This window comes from Filicampus tigris, chromosome 9, assembly GCF_054856515.1.
Source record: "Filicampus tigris isolate MCC_2025a chromosome 9, RoL_Ftig_1.0, whole genome shotgun sequence".
In the NCBI taxonomy this organism is placed as follows: domain Eukaryota; kingdom Metazoa; phylum Chordata; class Actinopteri; order Syngnathiformes; family Syngnathidae; genus Filicampus; species Filicampus tigris.
In genome coordinates, this window is record NC_141225.1 from 16,260,487 (window position 1) to 16,282,223 (window position 21,737).

The window sequence follows — 21,737 nt, forward strand, 5'->3', positions numbered from 1 at the left end:
AAATTTATGCGTAAAAAAAATAAAAAAAACGAATACAGGAGAAAGACATTTAATATGAACATGTACCTACAACGCTCCAGCAAATATCAAAACTATATATTTTCAAATGTTAATAAAATGTGTATTTTGTATATAACTTTTTGGCTTGTATCACAAAAGAGCCAAAGCTATAAGGCCTGGCTTGGTTGATTGTTTTGAAAAAATCACGAGCTGAGTGTGAAAATACACAAGTGCGCCATTTTTAAAATATTGCTAATTGTAAACACAGCGCTGACATGAATAAACAGTACATGAATTGAGGGCGATATGTATTCGCACAGGCACTTTGGTCAGAACTGTCTACAGTCGGCTGCGCCTTTTTTTTTTTTTTTTTAAACAAATGCATCAGAGTAATGCGTGTATTCCAATGACAACATCCATGCATTCAACCATTTGACAGTATACAGTAGGCTGCTTATGCTATTCGGGGTCACACAGTCAAGCTGGAGCCTATCCCACATTCACACCGAGGCTCAATTTGGTGTTCAGTGAACCTAGCATACATGTTTGTGGCATGTGGGAGTAGAACACGTAACATTCTTTCTGTATCTGTCTGTGGAGGAATAGAATTTGATTCCAGGAAGCTAAAACGAAGTGCGGGTGAAAGTGGGAAATCTTAGTGTCAAAAAAAAAAAAATCCTCAGTTGTTAGAACCCATTAATTCCACCAATGCAGAAGAAAAAAAAAGATGCAAGTCAAAGAAAATGCAACACAATGCAGAGGACATCTTTGACTTGAATAAATAAAAGATGATCACTTTTGATATTTAAATATACCTGAGAGCAATAAATCATAGTTATGGCTTCATTGTCAAGAACATTTAAACTATTTGGACTTGAGTTTTTGGTCATGAATTATCCTTCCATCAAAAACGATGTCTTCCCTTTTAGTATTAAAACATCTCGTAATTTGATTAAAAAAAAAAAAAAAAAAAAAGCTTGCAAAATTAACACAGGTACTGAGCAAAATTTGATTACCATGAAATTAATCGCCTAATTGGAGAGAAATAAAGCTATTTTTGCCATAGAATTAAATTCGTGTTAAAGGCTATAATGATGTGTTGATCAGGCAGTGTTTCCCAACCTGAATGAAAGGTTGGGAAACACTGTTTGGATTGTTACATTACTAGACCGTCAAATGAAAGACTGACTGCAGTGCAGGACTTTCACCACCGTGTGTCAGTACTGCACCATTTATGGGACATAAATAAATGTGGAAATAAGTTGATTGCTGCAAATATTGAGCCTGCTCTGCTTCTTTCAGAGAACATCAACGCCACAATGTGTGCTTCAATTAGAACTTCAAGAAATATACACATTTGGATCATTTGACTCTTACGGCATGAGAAGGCCACAGTTCCATCCTGACGTGACTTCTACAAGCGACGTCCAGCAGCCCGTTGATGAGGTAATGGAGTCGCGTGGTGGCGCTCAGCCACTTAGGGGGTGCAGGTCCACTTTAACCTTCTCCCCGGTGCTCATCATGCCGATAGTGGGGTAGAAGCCCCCTGACGGTAAAGCCACCTCCCTGCGCCCCACCACCTTTCCGTTACGGGTGAAGAACACCTGCAGCAAAAGGGCACGGCAGAGGGCCAATGAGCACCGTTTCACTCAAGGAGCTCCCGGCTTTGCGCAGCGTTGGCTCACCGTGACCTTGGTTCCCTCCAAGTCTTCCCCCTCGTCGTCGTCATCGTCATTGCTCGCATACAAGTCATTCTGCACCTCGCTGGGCTGCGGAAACATTTCCAGGTCCCAGTCGTCCGCATCATCTAAACAAAGCCGCCAAGACAGACAGTTGAGAAGATTGACGTGGCCGTCGGATGGAGTGTGAGGCGACTCGCCTCCGCCCTCGTGGCTGAAGTCGCGCGGAAACATGATGCCGCAGCCCATGAGGTCTCCTTCGAAGCAACGCGGCCCGAAGGCGTCGCCGACGCCGCTGCCCTGGAACAACTTGCCGTCGTCTGCAAAAGAACTTCGGGGTTACCTCGCTGCATCACAATAAAGGATGAGTCCAGTTTCTAACATTGATGGGGTACACACATTCTGACAATCGGGTCCAATTAGAGCATTATTCCTCCCGATTAGTCAGCAAAGGCTCAGGAAGTAGGGATCTAGCGTAATTGCAATTTTTTTTTTTTCCCTGCGGGACAGCAACTCCGGCATCTCCCAAACATGTAAGAAACGGGTTTCCAAAAGGCTATGTGACGAAGAACACTGTACAAGCCTGTCGGGGAATTTGTCTCGCCTGACAACAAGAGAGACTGTGAAATGTTTTGGGGCGCTACTGTGTAAGTAGCTGGGGGGGAAAAAAAGCATCTACCGGCATTGAAGGTAAATAAAAGTTTTTAAAAATCCACCTGCGAGGCTTCTTTCTTTGTGCTTTTGCTGCGGTGACAATTTCATTGCTCACGTGGAATACAATTTTTTTTTTTGGGACAATGAGCCTGGAATGTTTCCATAGAAGAGACGGTGCCTAATCATGAAGTTGATCCATCAACACTCACCAGCATGATAAGCTATGGATCCTCTGCTCCAACCTGGATGTCTGTTTTTAGGATAATCCTGTGGGACAAAAAATGATAAGTTCAGTTACGTATCCGTGAAAATGTGTTTTTCTCTTTGGCCCTGTACATATTGGGCGTGATTTACTTCACCGATGCGGAAGCCGATCCATTAACCAGGGTACAAAGCGCTGCATCATATCTGCATTTCCAGGCATCAAGGACCATCAGTAACAGTGCAAAATGATCTTTTAAATACGGGATACAAGCTATCACGATGTCAATGAGCAAAATCATCATCATGGAGATGACAAGCTGGGCTGCCGTTCTTTCCGTGTACAATTGCCTCAGAAAGGGGCATTTTCTTGTAGGTACAAACAGCTTGGTTATCACAGCAGGATTCTCTGCACGTTTGAAGCCCCATTAATACTTAAACGAAACATGAGAGGAGGGGGGGAAAAAACTGATCATATTTTGCTGATGTGGTACTTTAATGAAAGATTTCAACATTTAATGCTAGTCTCTCGCATAAACGATTATATACTACATAAAAGCCCTTTTTACAGCTATTGGCAACAGTGCACAAAATCTGTTATCCAAACTTTTTATTGTGCCAAGGCACCCATTTTAACATTACAAAAAGCTCATGGCACGCCACCAAACAAAAATTATTTTAAAAAGTATTACGGTAATACCGAAATTATGTTGATCTTGTCTCAATTTACTCAATTAGTCAGTTTTGAAATCTGGACCTGTTTAGTTGAACATAAAGCCGATATTTGCAGGAAGCCGTCACTTCTTCTGTTACATGCGCGGCAACAGGTGGATGCATTGTACCTGTTGCCGTGATCACAAGTCACAATACATCGTGTACACTGTACAACATTTTTATCAAGTGTTGATCGATGTGGCTTGGAGTTTTGCGCGACTGCGCGCTCGTGCAAGCTTCATCCTTCAACTCTTCATTTTGTGCTTCAGGGTGAGGTCGTCGTAAGAATTTTTCCCTTATGATGGCTTTGACCTTGCACAAGAAAGACAGCAGAGGCTTCTCGTTTGGAGTGAGCACTCGCGCTCGCTCTCGCATTAGCCTTCAACCCTTCAAGTTGTGCATTTAACAGGGTGAGGTTGTTTCAAGGGCTTTATAAACATTTTTGTTCCAAATGCTTTCTGACATCATCAGCCTTGACTTTCATTCGCTGTGGAAGAACATGGCTGATACGCGTTAAGGAACGTCACAAACTTGACCGATGGTACTGGCACACCATGAGATACATGAGCAGCTGATTGGCTCTTCCTATCCTAGTGCTGGACATTACAAGTGAAAAGCTTTGAACGCACACGCGCAGTGAAAACAAACCCAAATCAGATCAATACTGAGAGGCAGGTTCTCTGGAGAAAAGATTGATTCGTTTTCCTCCAAAGAAAACATGGAAATAAAACCACTGTGGAAGGACTGAGCAAAGAACAAACTGTTACCCTGACAGAAAAAAAAGATACCTTTGTTTGGATTATTAGAGCAAAAGGATGATCGAATGATGGATTTAAAAAAAAAAAAAAAAAAAAAATTCGAAAAAAAACCACAGACATGCAGGGAAAACAATTCCAGGAAAAACGATCGGGGAAATGACAGCTCTATTCTCCGATGTCGCGACACGCCCGCGCCCACATCAACGCCAGAGGACTCAGAAGGAGATTAGAGAGGGCGCAAAGTGCAACAAAGGTTCGCCGCCTCCCAGGCTGCGAGCGGCGTCGCACACAGCTGGCGCAAAGCAAAGTGGGCGTCAGTTCGCCGCCGCAAAGTGAAAACAATGAGCACATGGCAGAACATCTCCAAATCCGAGGCCCACTTCTCCTCAAATGTGTTATTTCAATGACACAATGGCTCGATCATGTGTAAACATTCAACAACATCTTTCCGTTTCCAGAAGGTGAATCACTTGCAATCAAACAACACCTAACTAAGTTTCCCCAATGTGGCCGCACTTTCCTCCTTAATGAGGCAGATTAGCATCTAAGTGGAACAACCTGCCCTGGACGGAAACGCAGATGTGAGGGCACAATGAGACAATATTTATTCTGCCGTTAGCTTTTCCTCCCTCATCCATCATCACGCAGACTGGAAACGGTGAAAACATGTCGAAGGGAGGCTCCAAAGAAGTGTCCGCGGCCCGCAGCCCGAGGCTGATTGTCAAACACTGTGATCGCGGAAGAGAGCGCGAGGCTCCTCGTACCTTGCGAGCCAGGCCCAGGGCGATGTAACACTTCTCCCCGGCGTCCGTGATCTCCAGCTCGTAGTAGTGGAAGCGTGTGTTGAGTGGCCGAAGGGCCTGAGCCAAGCCCACGTCAACGATGCTCTTCCCTTTGCCCGTGTACTCCAGCAGCTGAGGAAAGAACATGGTCATGTTAGCACTTCAAACATGCGCTCGGTTAAATGTCCCAAAACACGTGTTAGAAGAGCAAAGTTGTCATCGAGCTTCGAATTAAAAACAGTCTATGTGGGACCAAACGAATAAAATTAATGACTGAGTTTATTGCTTAAATCTGCACGACCAACAAGCCAGGAGAAAATAAAACAAACTAATTGAGCTGGCACATTTCCGAATCATAATTTCGTTTTGCAGCTGAAAACGGAAATTTGAAACGTAGTACAATACAATTACGCAGGCCGACAAATGACTTCTTTTGTTGTTGTTGCAAGTTTTGAGATGCAAGTTAACGTTTGCCGATGATTTTTTTTTTTTTTTCCACTGATTCCGAATCTGCCCTCAGTCTTTTCTCTAGCACATCAGGCTTTCATAATAATAATAATAACACAATAACAATAATTTATGTATATTTAGTAACATTCATAAGTTAAGGGTTAGGTTCAGCAATAGGTGGAATTCTTTTCTGACACGTCATAGCTATGAATTACTGCGCATGGTAAGATCTGCAAGCTTTTATGGGTCAAATTTAAAAACTAGAAATGAAAATACCTCAAAAACCTGATGTGCTAAAAAAATCTTTTAAATCAGCCTAAAAAATACGTTTAGGGTCTCATAAAGCAAAAGAAGTTGCAGAAGTTGGAGCTATCTGTAGGAGAGAAGCCCGTTTGTTTTTGTCTTTTTTCTCTTAGCAGATCTCCTGAGGACTGTACAAAGGAATCTAGCTCGCATGCACCAGTGTTGATGTACAAAAGCTTGATTGTTAATAAAATGATAGGGGACTCATTTGCAGAAATCACGCATGAAGAAAAGGTGTTGCAGACGTTGAGGTTATTTGCTGGTGCCTGAGGATTATTCAGCTGCGATTCCCTCTTGCCTCCTATAATTGAGCTCAGATTTAGTGCACCTCAGCATCTGAGTCAGACATCAACACTGCAGTCTGGACGTCTCCAAAATGGGTGGGGATCGTAAATGGGAGGGAGGTCAATGACCTCTTCGGAATAATAATTTGATTATATCATTAACAATTTGTGAATACTTACTTCTGTATTTGGCATTTCTGGCTGCATTGACTCAGTAATGATTCACATTGTCATTTAAAAAGTGGGAATTCCGTTCACAATCTCTAGAAGTGACGAAATGTATTACACAGAAAGTAAACAATTTGTGTTCCCCAAAATGTATTGATCAGAGGCACATATTTAAAAATACAAAAATGTCACCAAAAGTAAATGAGAGCTGCGGCAATCGAATAGTTTTAGAATCAATCGTCACAGCAGTGGACAAGATCATCATTCAGGGAGATTTCACATTGATGACAACATTGATGTTTAATTATCTCATCAATTAATCAAAAATATTTTCCTTTGGAGGGTCTTGCGATGATCTGAATTTGCTCACAAATTTATATGGGCTTGTTTAGTTGAACACAAACAAAAACAGAAACAGGTGTAAAAATGGATGAATGGAATAATTTTCAGGACCGATTAAGTGAAATTTGATCATTTCCCAGGGCAAACCTCAATCCCCCACTGATGTGTCACGACAAAGTGGTTGGCAATTACTGTCGTACTACATTGGTCGGTCCCCAATGTCTCTTTCACATTACCCACATACAGTGTCAACCCCAAGCAGTTTAGTTCTCTGCTGCCTTGCTCAAAACAAACACGACAGTGCTCAGAAAACTTACAGTTGATATGTGCTCCGCAGTGGGACAAGTGGTCAAGTGGCAACCACTTGACCAACATATCGAGGCATTCACTACTTACAGTGCCAGACACTCGAATGTCATGGAGGCGGCCCCAGTCATCCTCATGGCTGTCAACTATCATCAGCCCATCATCTTCCTCCATTCTCCATTCAGCGTGCAGGTCCAGCAGCACTTCTTCCCCCAGCGAATGCATTCCTACAGCAGGGTAGAGAGCTTCAGCTGCTGGCATGTCCAAGCTGCCCACCTGGACACATATTTACATATCGTTCCAACTCATGAATTTGGAAGTCAACAAAACACAATAAGTAATGTTAAAAGAGTACCGGTACTTACTTCTTTACCATTCTTGGTAAAAAACACAGTCAACTGTCCATCATCAGAGTCCAGGGATATTCCACAGCCGATTCGGTCCCCCCTGCAGCATTTTGGACCAAACTGTTGTCCTACAGTGTTGCCGTTGTACAGCCTGCAGAAATATGAGATTCATACTTAGGCCAGAGTGATTAATCGCCCGGTATTAGCGCTTTTAAAATTGGCAAAAAATCTGCAGATTTTTGGGGCTTTTTTCTCTCGTCACATTAGCACATCACATAGTAAAGGACAAAGCATTGTAAAACAGTTGACTGTTCTGCCTCTAATTCATTTTTGCTGAAAGCGATAAGGGACCAAAAAAGAAGTTATTTTATTTGTTTTGTTTTTTCTAATCAATCCGCACATTAATCGGTTATCTGAATTTTATTCGGCCAAATCGGTATCGATCTGAAATGAACCCACATCGGTCAGGCCCTACGTTATACATCTCTGAGTGATCGTACTACTAGTTCCAGAAATTAACCATAAAAACGCGACTGAGGGCAAAAAAATATATAGAGACAGAGATAGTCAGACACCATGGGGATATATATTACTGCTTAGTGTTTCAACAGGGGCACGGATTAAAATGACTTTCTAATGATAATGATGATAAAAAAAAAAAAAAAATTAAAAAAGGCCTTAATGTATGTTACAATGGCACTAGCGAGGAAACTGTGCTGTTGTCTCACCACTGTGAGACTTTTTAAGGGCAAGTGTGACAGCCAAGTATTGAATTTGCGTTAATTCACAGCGCAAACGAAACCAAATGTGCATGAAAATGTTGCGCAATCGTTCCGTGTACATTTACAGGCCAAAGAGGCCTAAATGCATGACAGATAGGTTAAATGAATGTGCTCCGTGAGCTGCAGGTAACTGCGATTTTATAAACTCCTAAACATGACCGCAAGTCGTGTTGTGCATACTTTGAAAAAAAAAAAAAAGAAATATCACACATACTTGCCATCATCTGCATGGAAAGCCACAGAATTTGGGAGCCAGCCCGGTTGATGGTCCAGCTTGTAAAGCTGAGGCACTAAACCAACAGCAATCATCCCCCTCACTCCTGTATCAACGATTGTTACCTAGAAGAAGCCACAGGAACAGTTTTACAAATTTGCATGGGCTCTGAGGCGATTCAAGGAAAGGCATGTAAGCAGACAAGCAAATTTATGAGTCATTATGTCCGTTCCGTTAAACCACCATCATTTCTATGCTTTTGTGTGATCATTGGCAGATGCTCACAGAACTAAGAGGAAGAAGAGGGCAGATATTGTTTACATATTTTCAAGGAACTGTGAGACTGGTTGAGTACTATGGTGAAATCCAACCTAATGTTAATGTTCATTAAAAAAATTTTTATGTACATATATTCTGTTTTCATAATCATATTGAACATTTTGCATGCGTCCCTGAAATCACTGCCCACCCTGTCATTAAGAAACCAGCATTTAGTCTTTCTTCAAAGGAGGCTAAAACAAGTGGCTAGGTGCACAATAAATATTTTTGCTTATGTTTTATACCTTTCATATTATGTGCCCAGTTGGATATTGTCAAGATTAAGATGTGCACTCTGTCAAAGTGAAATATCAGTTGATATAAAAACTTTTCAAAATGTGAAATATACTTGGTGACCAGTACACAGTCAGCACGCTAACTGAGTCATGTTGTGAAGTGAAGGTTCACTATGTGCTCAGTGAATGTTAACATTAGCCAAAACTGTCCACCTTGCTAGCAGGCTCACATATTTTCCTTTTTGACCGCTTGCAATTAATGTATTAACCAAAAAGTGGACATGTCACTGATGGTGTAGCCATCTGTGTGTGTGTGTGTGCCCTGCGACTGGCCGGCGACCAGTTCAGGGTGTAGTCCGCCTTTCGCCCATTGTCAGCTGGGATAGGCTCCAGCACCTCCTCTACAGGATAAGCGGTTTGGAAGATGATACATGACGCACAAAAAAGTGTAGAAGCTTAATCAATATGCATTTTTAACAGTGTGGCATCTACTTAATATAATGAATATGAACAACAAAACTACAATCAACAAAACTGATCTTGATTCAATTGATCAACAGCGACATTATTTAACATGCCCTCATACAATACTTTTTATTCTATTTGGGTTTTTTTTTCAGCTAGTAGTATGTCCGACTCATATTGAAACTACTGACTCAGAGTGATGCTAGGAACTGGTCTGTTCCGTTGTTATCACAACTGAATACTGAGTGTGTGACGTGATTCCTGGGAAGCCCTACATGGAAGCGCACAAGCCGGAGCACTGCTGGCAGACGAAGGGCAAGCAGAAGAGGAAACTTCAACTTCTTTCCCATGACCTCAACAGATCCCTCAAAGATCCCTCGTGATTGAGAAGGGAATAAATCTCTTTTTTTTTTTTTTTCTCAAAACTGTCAGATGGCCCATAAATACTGACATCAGATCTATGAGGAGGTCGCGTCGCTGATTAGGCCCCCAACCCCACTGACGCAGATGGCCTCTTCCCTCGCTTCTCCGCTGTGCCTCCCACATTGTGAGTCATAAGAAAGAAGCACATGTAAGCAGAAAGGTTAAAAGGTGTGGTTACTGTATCACTACACGGCAGACCGGGCCCGCGTGGGTGTGCTCGGCGAGTTTGAACATGGTTTCTTCTGCAACTGAAAGCTAGCATCCAGAGTCTAATAAATCATGTCTGCTGTAACCTCCAAAGTTGAATCCTCAATCAGATGTACAGTCATTTTTAGGGAAAGGTAACATCAGCAGGATGCTATTTATTTATTTATTTATGCCCCATGTAAAGGATCCTGGTTGTGAAAAAGGAGAAAAGGAAAACGTCTGGCTGCTCAACACATTGCGATCACATCATTCATCATCAGGCATCACTGGAATACACAAATTCATTTTACCAGGCACTACTAGCGTGCTGACTAGCATGGAAATGTTGCTAGGTTCCTTTCCAGTATGTGTGAATGGTGAATAGTTTAACTTTTAGTTGTATTTGTTTTATTACACAATGGTTAACATATCTTTGTTCTTGCATAACAAGTATGATGTTAAAATATTACTTAACAATAGCCTTTACAGGTTTTAAAATGGCAACAGTTTCAGTCTGGGACAAACTTGGAAGTCAACCAGCATGACAACAGATTGTGTTTGACTTTGGAGGCTCCGCTGTAGCCAATCATTTGACTCAGTAACATGAGTTCTCCTTTAAATACAAACGCGCCAAAACATGGGAACACGTTATAACTGTGGGCGCAGTTGCACGCTAGCCACATTGGCTAGCAATCAGCTGCCATGCTCCATGTAGGCAGAAGCACGTACTCATCCACAAGCTGAATTTGTCACTACACGGCCAAAAAATATCATCTGGATCCAGTCAGAATCTTTCATGCTTCAAATTATTAAGGCCAAATTGACGCAATGAGGAGCTTCTCACTTGATAAACAGCCATGTCAGAAGACATATTCAGTGGCCATAAAAAAAAAAAAGAAAAAAAAAGAAAAAAAATGTTAGTAAGCTTCAGCGAGATCACATCATCGACCTGTATTAAGATAGGGAAAAACTATTAAGGAGACTCCTAAAACAATTGGAACTTGGAACCATACAACATATTATTCAATTTTTAGAAGGCAGTCATTCTCCTAGTTGGAAAGTCAGGACCTTTCTACATGCACAATGTGAGACTTGAAAGACCGCAACGTACCGGGACATGGGATGGAACAATCGACGTACTGATTGTTGGGAATTCAGGTTCTACGGAATTTATCGTTCATTAGTCATGTCTCGTAGAATTTGCAGCAGGCTGACATTTTTTTCGGGAATCCTCCAGGATTCCCAAGGGATGGGACTCAACTTTATCTTTAATCACGGGATTGGGAGTTGGAATGATACAGGATAAAAAAATTCACAGGAGCAGACGGGAGTGGGATTATCCAGTCGGGGGAAAAAATCTTCGGGGAGTCCATGGGGTGAAAGGGGGCGACACACTGTTCAATAAAAGGGTAAAATGCTTTTTTTTTTTTAACGTAGCTGACTTCCAAAATGGGAATGGTACCGGAGTGGGAATCAAGGGAGCAGGATGGGATGAGAGAAAGAACAACAGCCTGAAAAAGCAATGCTTGGATGCTGCCACCAGCATGCTTTGGTGTAGGTGATGTTCTTCGTTGACGAGCAGGGTTGCATTTCTGCTAACCATAAGTTTTGGAATTATGGACACAAAGTTCAACCTTGGTTTTATCGGACAATAACAACATCTCCAAACGTGGGAAGAGTCGTAAGCAAAGGGGGAAAAGAAAATGTAAAAATTGAATATTAAAAAATCCTTTTTTTTTTTTTATTTGTTTTTTTTTTTTTTTTTTTTTAAAAGGTCATGAGTTTGAATGTGAATGGTTAATTCTAAAAAGCCACATTCCACTTACAAGAGGATGTGCAAACTTGTGTGAGGTTCTTGGTTGGTTATTTTTTACTTCCCCATTTGAAAAGTGTTTTTGAACAATTCAATAGAGTTATACAGGTCATAGGACGCAATAATGGTGGAAAATGATTAAGGATGATAATCACAAAAAAAACTCACAAAAAAGCATTTCAACAGGGGGGTGTAAACTTTTTGTATCCACCGCTGTGTATCTATAGAGAGAGTATATCTACAGTATATCTAAACTAAAGCTGTCCTTGCTTGACATTACTTAACTAAGATGAAGACATTCTTAGATAATATGACAATGTTTTGGTTTTCTTTTTGCTTCGTAAATCCATCTGGGAAAGAGACAATAAAATGTTTTGGAGGAGAAGACACTTGGAAGGTGATTTGATCAACGTTCAGATCAACAAAACATATGATGTAGTCGGCGCTCACACCCTGACTCGTAAATTTTTCAAGGCCAACAACTAAGATTCCGCCATGGCAAGTAAGGCTGAGGTAAGTTGATATTGCGAAACAGAATGTTCTTTGTTTAATGAAGAAATATTGTCCTGTTCTGATCAAACTGCTGCTATGGCAACATTCATGCTCAAGCTTGTCGGTTCATGGTCAGAGCGAACACGTCCACATGGTCAGGTAGACATTTGTAATTATGGCAACAGTTTGGAATCTGCAAGATAGCTTTGCATGATTACACATGTATCTGTAGATACAATGGAACATCTCAATTCAAACGCCTCACGGTCAAGAAATTTAAAATTCAACAAATTCTTCTGGGCTCCGGTCCCCGAGGGCCGCTGTTGTGCCTGTTTTAGAGGTGTCCCTCCTGCAACACGCCTGATTCAAATGATTGCCTCATCAGCAAGCGAAGAGGGACAGGAGGGACATATCTAAACATGTAGGACAGCAGCCCTTGAGGACAATGTTTGGACACTACTGCTTTACACGATCACGACTTTGAAGCTGATCAGCCAATGGGTGGGGGGGGGAACACTAACTGATCACCGATCCAATCAGAAGATGGACCAATCTATTTAAACAACTTATTTATTGTACAGTCAACCCCTGCTCTTCGTGGGAAGATTGGGACGAGCCCCGCCTCCCAAAAAAAAAAAATTATTTAAATCTATTGGAAAAAAAAAATTGACTTTATGATGAGAAATCTTGGATTATTAACGATGGCAGCACAGGACGTCACCTGTCGTGAATGAGATTGTGTTTGCTGTCTTATTTTGCGCCATCGATTGATCGGCAAATTATGACATTTCAACCGATCACCACTTTTGCAGAAAATACAAAAATATCTGTCGATCCAGCCGATCAGATCTGCATCAAGTCTCGAAGAAACTTCCAATGTTGCACCCCATTCCGCATTTGTTTGTTTCAAAGTTTTAAAAGAAACTCATTTTTACACTTGCATGACTGTTAAAATATGATTTACAACATTGTTTATACAGTTAAATATTTCAAAGGCAACTTTCTGAACCTGGACTGGAGTATTTCTCCTAACTAAATTGCCTCCAAATCCAAACAAATATTTAAAAGGGACTGTATGCGACCTTGGATGATGTATTCTCATATATCCAGAAACTTGCAAGCTTAGTTCGATGAAAGTGTATTGATTTCTTAATTAATATGACGCATGCAGGAGGAGGCACACAAACAATACCCAAGGTCTGTTACGTGTCCCCTCGACATAAAACTGTGCCTTAAATCTACACAATTTGCAGATGATTTCCATTAAATATTACGTTCTATACAGTAGATTTACAGACTAGGGAGGGGAAGAAACTGGCCGTACAGAACCCGCACCCATTCACGGAAAAGTAAAAGACAATCCCGGACAGGTCATTGTTAACAAAAGTGCATCATTCGATGAGCTATCTCATGTGTAGGTGTAGAGGGGAAAATGTGACGGGTTTGCGGAACACCATAAAAGGCATCCATGTGGCGTTACATCTCCCACTGCGGGCTATTCCAGTTACATGCTCAACTTCCCAGACTGATTCACTGACAGCACTTCCTTGACCCAGACTGGAAATCAAGGCGGTATTGTCAACTTCTAGCGCAGATGGATGGAGCCTGCGGGCCAGCAGCGATACAAACAGTAAGCTCTTTTTGCTGTACACACCCCAGAGACGCTAATTATGGGCCTAACACCCCACCGCAATTGCAGCCAATTTTTTTGGCGTTTGTCAGAAGAGCACTATACAGTAAACACACCCCATTACATACCTACGGAGGGGAGTGTTGTGACATCCCATCCCATCCCATAATTATGACTTCATATTATTGTACAATACCTGCCACCAAGAGCCAAAAACCAAAACATAAAGCATCAGAAAATTTAAAAGTTGTAATAAAATTTGACAGAATATTTGGACAGGAATGCACTTAAGTGTGGGCAGTTTGGTAATCTGAGCTTCAACACTAACTCAATTAAAGACATACTTTATGTGCTGGAAAGTATTTCTTGTGTCTTTGTTCATGCACGTTGCCAACAAATGAATTTGTTTAGTTATCGCAAGATAATTTAAGATTTGGCAATAAGGTGATATTATGAGCAAATGTAACTGTACATTTCTATGCATTGTTCAATAAACTTGATCAAATATTTCAACCAGCCCACCTCCACAGATACACAAAAATGTTAACCAATCAAAAAACCCCTGCATTAATTGGGATGAATCCTAAGAACCCGTCCACACAAAAATGAATTTAAGTGTAGCCTTTTTTTTTTTTAAATACTTTTTATGTTCCATCCTCAAGTAACCGGCTTTTTAGGAGCCGAAATATGATTATTTTTTTAAAACCGATTCTCAGGGTAAATAAATTTGAAAACGCTGACCTTGTGTTCCTATGTATACGATACAACATACACGCAACTTTGTTTAGACAAAGATGCGTTAGTCCCGGTTCTTGCATGATTTTCCCCTAACACAATCAACATCGACAGTAACAATGGTGGATCACTGTTGGAAGTGATCTGGGCTTCCTATGTCATGTTTAAATTACTTCTACAATGACTTGTTTCTCATATAAACAAATCAGAAGTAAAAAAAAAAAAATAGTGAACAATAACAATAATGGCATTTAACTATAGCACATTGCTATACACATTTTATTATCATTTATCAAATTGCTGTACAATCCATGATAAAGAAGTGTTTGTTTTGACGCATGCTTAATAACCTTGTGAGTACATTACTACACAGCATTCAATTTTTCTCCAAAGGAGCATGGCACATCTGGACTCCAAGGGTTATTTCTAGGGGACAGCGCTCTTATGGTCTCGCCACTGATTTTTTTTTAACATTATACGATATTTCATTCATGTGCATATTTTTCAAATCATGGTTTTCAATTAACATTAACATGACATTTTACAGTTGACTTTTTATATTTGTATTGTTACTTTGACTCGTACCTCAAAATAACGACATCTCTTTGACAGTGGCCTCGCCGCCACAAAACAGCCAACTTCATCTGAGTTCCCATGGTACCTGAATAGAGAATATAAAACAAACACTATTGACTATAAACAGACACTATTACTGAACACTTTGTTGTTGTAATATTACAAATACATGATGGGACAAGCAAAGCGTTGCTTTTTTTATATTGAAAGTGAAAGTAGTAACTGCAAAGGGCGTTTTTGTGTGTGTGTGTGTGGGGGGGGTGCGGGGGTGTGTGTGCGTGTGTGTGTTTGTGTGTGTGTGTTACCTGAGCACATCCCCATCCCTCAGCATTTTTTTCAGACGCTCTCGGTAACGCACTGGTCGTACTTCACGAATTTCTCGTATTCGTCTTCTCCAGTTCAAAAAGCGATAATGGAGGTTGATGTCGTCCATTTGTTAGAATCATCACAATCTGAAGCCCAGAAACAAATTGGATCATTCAAATATAGATGATCAAGACATACAACATCTGAACTCCTAATTTCAATTTTGCCCATCCACTTCCTGTACCATTTGATCTGTTAAGGGTTGTGGGAAGCTGGAGCATAAGCCTGCTATACTCCCTGGACTGGTTATTAGTCAGTCACAGGGACATACAGAGGAAGACAACCATTCAGATTGTCGCTGAGTGGAAATTAAACCCACACTGCATTGCATGGGAAGAACAGGTGAGTGAACTACAACACCATCAGTGATCTAAGCCTCTAGTAAACGTCACGTGTCTGAATACATATATTCGCAAAAAATATATATGCTGTTTATTTTGTAAAAGTAGCACTGCCTGAGACGGATACATTAAAAAACATTGAATATGCGTGGTTAAGTAATAAGGGATGGATATGATGATACATAATAGCTCTGACAACTCAATTAGAAGACAAGACTAGACTTAATAACCCATTCAAACAAGTTTGGAAAGCAGATCAAAAAGAGCTCGGTACAGTCGAAGAAGAACATGTTAGTACATATTACAACTGAGGGTTATCATAGTTCAACACAAACGCACTGGGCTTTGTTTTGAAGACAACGCCAGAAAAGTGGGCTCGATTAAACCTTTTGGGAGTACTGTATTCTAGTTCTGTAGTCGGAACATTAGTGATGGGATAAAACGTTTCTATTAGTGTTTTATTTTAAGCACAACATAAACATGTATTATTGCAATGGAATATTTACTATCCCGGATTGAACGCAAACAAATGTAGCCGTACGACACCCACGTGTGGAACCATTATAACCGAATGACAACACTGCAGTAACCATTATAAAACCCTTGGAATATGTCCAAAGAGTAAACTGTGCAAATCCGACACTTCCGTTTACATATTTACGAGGTAGGCAAACGCACCACAAAATTCACCAAAACGACACGGTTGGCCGGCTAGCTGCTACTCTTTCGCGCTGAGTAGTTAAAAGCGCTGACAAGCCATCGAAACGTCAGTTTGAACTCAAACTAATAATATCCCAGCTTTCGCATTCTACTTTCTTACTCTTTGACAAGCCGTAACTCGATGTTCTCCAGACTTTCTTCCGATTTTAGGCAGCTGAAATCTTTCACTTCGTGTCCACTGTCCAACCGGTGATGCCGGAAGTTCCGCCTCTGCAGCCAATCAGATCAGCAAACTCATACAACGTGCGCGTGAGTACTTTAACTTGCGTGTTCAGGCGCGTTCTTGCGCACGTGACTGCGCCTGAAGTGTAAATCCGTTTATAAGGAGAAAATTAGCAAATAATAATGAAATGAAATGATTAATCCAGGCATTTTATGCAATATGGTATGCTACTGAATTATACTGTGACGTATGTCCTTACTCTTCGAGTTGTACCAAGTTTGCGTGATATAGTTGCGAGTGTGACCAGCTACAGTCGCACGTGACTCTACATAAAATAATAATATTCTGTAGGTTTATCTCAAAGTGTCACCAAACTACAAAAACGTCAACCATTGTGACCACAGAGTACATAGAAAATCGGTTAAACTATGTTGATGTTTGAAATGGTTATTCATTGTAATTTTTCAGAAAAGCAAACATTTTTCCTCGAGAACAGTGAGCACACAACTACACGAGCAACAAAGTGCTGTACATAAGATCAAAAATGATGAAGCACAACAACAAATATTGTTTTCTAATTTGAATTTACAACAACAAGCATTACATAAAATGGATGGATGGAAGACCTCCTTTCACATTCACATTTGGCATACAGGAGGTTCAAAGTTTTATTCCATCTACGAACAACTTGACACACTTCACACATACCTTCCAAAAGTAGACGTGTTGTGGACCTTTTGTGCATGACTTGTATTTTATCAGTTATTTTACTGGTAATCATTTTGGTTTGTTTGTTTGTTTTCAAGGTCAAACAATGACCAAAACAAATACATTGAGCAAATGACAATACTGAAACAAGAGCTAATTAACACTAGTGCATAGATAGAGTTTTTTTATTAGTAGTATTATTATTATTTTTTTTTTTTTGCAGTGCTCTGATTCGTCAATTTGGTTAGATTACACCTTAACTGGCAAAAAAGCAGAGTATTAGCAACTGTCAGTGCTGATTTATGTTGGAATAGAAAACATGACTATCCTTCAAGATGACAAACAGCAAATGGTATGAGTTGTGTGTGTGCGTATGTGTGTTTGTGTGACAAGGAGAAATGGGGTGTGCTCAGCTCTGTGGAAATGAGAGGGAAAACTAGCATTCTTCATTACGCACCCTCCCATACCTCTCCTCTCTGGTTTGGGCCCTTTAAAAGCTGCTGCCAGTGCTATCTGTCAGCCTCATTATCACCATTTCTTGGCTTGAGCAAATTGCTATCCACCGTTCGAAGCTCAGTGGAATTAAACAAAGAAGCTTCCGAGGTCCTCGGAGAAAACAAGCGTCAACAAATCAAGGACCTGGACAACTTTCAAGTGTGAGATGCTTCTGTGTGTGAATGTGCTGGGGCTGCTTTTCTTGCAGCCACTTATTTCCAGCCCAAGGCCGCTAACTGCACCATCCAGAGGATGTCCCGGCTGCAAAGGAAAACCTTCCCAAATGCACATGCCGGGAGATTTGAATGTCACCGCTCTGACCATTGGAGAGCCATGTGGGGTCTACACACTGAGCTGTGCCAGTGGTCTGCGTTGTGCACCTGCACCAAATGACCTGCGGCCCCTCCGCACCCTGCTGGAGGGCAGAGGCGTCTGCACCAATAACAGCGTTATCACCTGGACGGAAAAGAGCCAGACTGCAGGTAATGTTTCCGGCTTGGTGCCTGATGGATGTGTATATGCATCAGCGACTCGTAATGCTGCAGCAAATAAGTTTAGGTGCTAAAGTTTCTCTTGTTTCATGAGTGGATATTTGCTTTGAGTCACTGCTATTAATGCTATTGGATAAACCCATTATAATATAAACATATCAGCAATTTCCAGGTAGCTATGCTAGCTAACAAACAGTTATGTAATAACTGATTTTAGGTGTGAACACATTCAGTAGTCAATTGTGATGTGTTTCTACCCTTAGATCCCGCACCTACTGAGAATCCGACGGAGGTAACCATCGTCTTCTCAAATAATTATACACTATGGAGACACTTAATGATTAGTCATACTTTAAAAATCCTCTCCACCTACAGGCCCCATGTCGGAAGCTGCTAACCACACTTATCAGAGGCCTTGATAGCCATTTATTCAAGTCCCATCATGATATCTACATGCCCAACTGCGATAAACGTGGCTTCTTCAGAAAGAAGCAGGTGAGTTATACTGTCACGTTAACACCAAGACTGGATAGATAGATAGATAGATAGATAGATAGATAGATAGATAGATAGATAGATAGATAGATAGATAGATAGATAGATAGATAGATAGATAGATAGATAGATAGATAGATAGATAGATAGATAGACAGACAGATAGATATTTCTTTAATGAAAACATGAGTGAGCAGGCAAAACACAATTGTTTTATTTCAACTTAGATTCAAATTAAATTATACACGTTTCAGAATAGCGCAGTCAAAACAAAGCATCTGCCAGAGTATGTACATTTATAAACACGTCACAGCCCAATGGAAAGATGCTTTGTCCAAATTTGAGGATTATTCTAGTATTTAACAGAAACCCACCCAAAAAACAAAATGCCCTTGATTTGTTTATTTACAAACAAACAAACAAACAAACTAACTAACTAACTAACTAACTAACTAACTAAATTTGGTGGTACCCACAGTACATTCCTGGTATTACATTCAGATTCGTTTTACATTTTCTCACACATACCGTACATATTGATGTTTCAAATCATGCGGTTACAATATATCTTAAGTAAAACTGTAAATGGGGCGGCACGGTGGACGACTGGTTAGCACGTCCGCCTCACAGTTCAGAGGTCGTGGGTTCGATCCCGGCTCCGGCCTCCCTGTGTGGAGTTTGCATGTTCTCCCCGTGCCTGCGTGGGTTTTCTCCGGGCACTCCGGTTTCCTCCCACATTCCAAAAACATGCATGGTAAGTTGATTGGATACTCTAAATTGCCCATAGGTGTGATTGTGAGTGCGGATGTTTGTCTCTGTGTGCCCTGCGATTGGCTGGCAACCAGTTCAGGGTGTCCCCCGCCTACTGCCCAAAGACAGCTGGGATAGGCTCCAGCACGCCCCGCGACCCTTGTGAGGAGAAGCGGTACAGATAATGGATGGATGGATGGATATAACTGTAAATAAAAAGACTTCTATCGTACCGTGAAATCTAGGCAAGACAAAGAAAACTGGGCGGAACCAACTAAATGGTGCGTTTCTTGCCGGAATTTAAAAACGAACGCACACAACAATTGCGCGGGGACATCAACTAGAGGATAAATAGATAGATAGATAGATAGATAGATAGATAGATAGATAGATAGATAGATAGATAAACAGACAGTCGCTGCAATTAATATGTAAGTTTGCATAAGTTTGCATTGTATTTGGGATCTAGTATATATGTTAGAAGTATACTATGTTGTTTGTGTGCAGTGTTGGTCCTCTCGAGGTAAACAACGCGGTCGGTGCTGGTGTGTGGATGAGAGCGGCATGCCGGTGACGTCACAAAAACATAAAGGCTTGACTTGCTGAAGAGTGTCAATGTTGGATTAAAGAAAGGACAAAAGTTTGGCGGCCAGCATGGGCTGATCATAAAAACGTCCTCACAGACTTTTTATGAATTCCACGTCTGGTGTCAAGTGTACAGTAACCTTGACCATTGGCGCCCTCTAGGGAACACGTAGTGAACTGTTTGGATCAGACACGTCTGCATCAGACCTTCAGACACATATTAGGTGCATTAGCTCTAATACAAGAGTTCTGTCAAAAGTTCAGGTTTGACTGACACTTCCAAAGAGGTATTAATTAAACAATATTTATTACAGTGGACGTAGTTTGTAGTGCATTGCATTGCACCATAATTAGAGAAGTTTCTATTTGCTAAATTTCAAGAATTTGCAAATGGAAACCAAATGCTTGCATGTCTGCTTATGAAAAAAAGAATGAAGTTATTTTGCAGTTGGTCCCAATATCTCGGGTACATTGCTATTATTCCTTATTAATTCCCATGAAAAGTTTCCAACTAAACAGTTCCCAAACTCCTTCATTGAAAAAACACAACCTAACATCACTTAATATTTTTGTCGAGCAGTCCCACACAATTGTATTTTGTTATAAACACACACACGCGCACATTAAACTACTCTTATGTTGGATGGTGTGGTTGTACCTATAATAAAGTGCCTGTTGTGTGTTTGCATATCATGCCAATAGTTCCATATTAACCTATCCTGTTTGTCATTTACCAATTATTATCACATGTAGTATTTTGCTCAGTTTGGGTAAATCGCTTCCTTTGTCAGCGCATATCATCTTCTATAACATATTTATACAAGATCAAAATACACCACTGCTATTGTAACAGTTTACCTATTGTATGTAGTATTTGTCATCTTATTTATGTTCTTTTCACCATTATTTATGGTCTTGTAGTAATTAATAATAATGATTAAGGCATTAGCCATTGCTACTTAGCAGGCGTAAGGAAACATAACATGGTGTTCGAAAGCTGACTTACGAGGACATTTTATGTTTATTTTTGACTTGTTTAAAAAAAAAAAGAAGAAAAAAAAAGATGTCCTTCGGAGTATAGCTGGGTGGCTTGCCACTGGCTTGGTACCCTGAAGTTACAAAACTTTTGTACCCTTGTAACTTTACTTCATACTGTAATTATAATAATTATAATAATATACCGGTAATAATACTGTATTTCGTTATATATACAAAGGGAGAGCGAGAGAGAGAGTTTGGGGACATAGCTGAGCCATGACAGTAGCTTGTACCTTGAGGGACAACAATACAATCTAAATGCACACTTCTATTGAGAAAATCCATTGCTACAACAGTATACATTCTAGTATAAATTATTACTATATTATGTTAAAGTCAAGTTGTGTTGAAATTCAGTTCAAGTGTTTTTTTTTAACATTCCATATTTTTACTTTTAATTGTAAATGAAAATGTCATATTAGTGTTCTTTATAATTTCTTTCCTTATTTGACCATCAGAGACTTGATTAAAGTTATGAAGAAAGTGACTGCTGTTTGATTATGGGTGTCGTCATGGATTGTGTTGCATTAAAATGCATGTATTGGTAACAAAACCTTGTTTTGGTCCGCTGATAATGTAGTGGTACACACGCCCGAGTTGTGTGCGGGCAGCGTGGGATCGATTCCCGCTCAGCGACAGTGTCTATGTGTGCCCTGCGACTGGCTGGCGACCAGTCCGGGGTGTAGTCTGCCTTCGCCCGTTGACGGCTGGGATAGGCTCCAGCAAC

At 40.6% G+C, this 21,737-nt stretch overlaps 2 protein-coding genes across 4 annotated transcripts; one reads left to right on the plus strand and one right to left on the minus strand.

Moving 5' to 3' along the window:
• Nucleotides 1-33: 33 nt before the first annotated feature.
• On the minus strand, nucleotides 34-16,494 carry spryd3 (SPRY domain containing 3). Of its 2 annotated transcripts, XM_086041663.1 has the most exons (11): nucleotides 16,386-16,494; nucleotides 15,164-15,310; nucleotides 14,868-14,943; nucleotides 7,985-8,109; nucleotides 7,007-7,139; nucleotides 6,732-6,917; nucleotides 4,771-4,920; nucleotides 2,543-2,600; nucleotides 1,880-1,999; nucleotides 1,686-1,807; nucleotides 34-1,604 (listed from the first exon to the last, which is right to left on the minus strand). In XM_086041663.1, the coding sequence occupies exons 2-11, from the start codon at nucleotides 15,289-15,291 to the stop codon at nucleotides 1,470-1,472; spliced, it is 1,233 nt and encodes a 410-aa protein (XP_085897789.1). In that variant the 5' UTR covers nucleotides 15,292-15,310; nucleotides 16,386-16,494; the 3' UTR covers nucleotides 34-1,469. The 2 variants fall into 2 exon arrangements, with proteins under 2 accessions (XP_085897789.1, XP_085897790.1); XM_086041664.1 differs by lacking the exons at nucleotides 14,868-14,943; nucleotides 15,164-15,310; nucleotides 16,386-16,494 and adding an exon at nucleotides 9,455-11,259.
• LOC147142258 (insulin-like growth factor-binding protein 6) lies at nucleotides 16,274-21,386 on the plus strand. Of its 2 annotated transcripts, XM_086041665.1 has the most exons (5): nucleotides 16,274-16,534; nucleotides 17,860-18,133; nucleotides 18,406-18,434; nucleotides 18,518-18,637; nucleotides 19,895-21,386. In XM_086041665.1, exons 1-5 carry the CDS (start codon nucleotides 16,478-16,480, stop codon nucleotides 19,991-19,993), a joined length of 579 nt encoding a protein of 192 aa, XP_085897791.1. In that variant the 5' UTR covers nucleotides 16,274-16,477; the 3' UTR covers nucleotides 19,994-21,386. The 2 variants fall into 2 exon arrangements, with proteins under 2 accessions (XP_085897791.1, XP_085897792.1); XM_086041666.1 differs by lacking the exon at nucleotides 16,274-16,534 and having other exon boundaries at nucleotides 17,116-18,133.
• Nucleotides 21,387-21,737: the final 351 nt, after the last annotated feature.

What these genes read in the sequence shown, in the direction of transcription:
- spryd3 (XM_086041663.1), bottom strand. Translation starts at nt 15,291, where the DNA reads ATGGACGACATCAACCTCCATTATCGCTTTTTGAACTGGAGAAGACGA. An exon ending in AGAGATGTCGTTATTTTGAG is followed by an intron (nt 8,110 to 14,867) that starts GTACGAGTCAAA and finishes GGCTTCTTCTAG; the next exon opens with GTAACAATCGTTGATACAGG. An exon ending in TGGAGGGAACCAAGGTCACG is followed by an intron (nt 1,605 to 1,685) that starts GTGAGCCAACGC and finishes CTTTTGCTGCAG; the next exon opens with GTGTTCTTCACCCGTAACGG.
- LOC147142258 (XM_086041665.1), top strand. Translation starts at nt 16,478, where the DNA reads ATGCCGGAAGTTCCGCCTCTGCAGCCAATCAGATCAGCAAACTCATAC. An exon ending in CAAACTCATACAACGTGCGC is followed by an intron (nt 16,535 to 17,859) that starts GTGAGTACTTTA and finishes CTTTTCTTGCAG; the next exon opens with CCACTTATTTCCAGCCCAAG. An exon ending in GGAAAAGAGCCAGACTGCAG is followed by an intron (nt 18,134 to 18,405) that starts GTAATGTTTCCG and finishes TTCTACCCTTAG; the next exon opens with ATCCCGCACCTACTGAGAAT.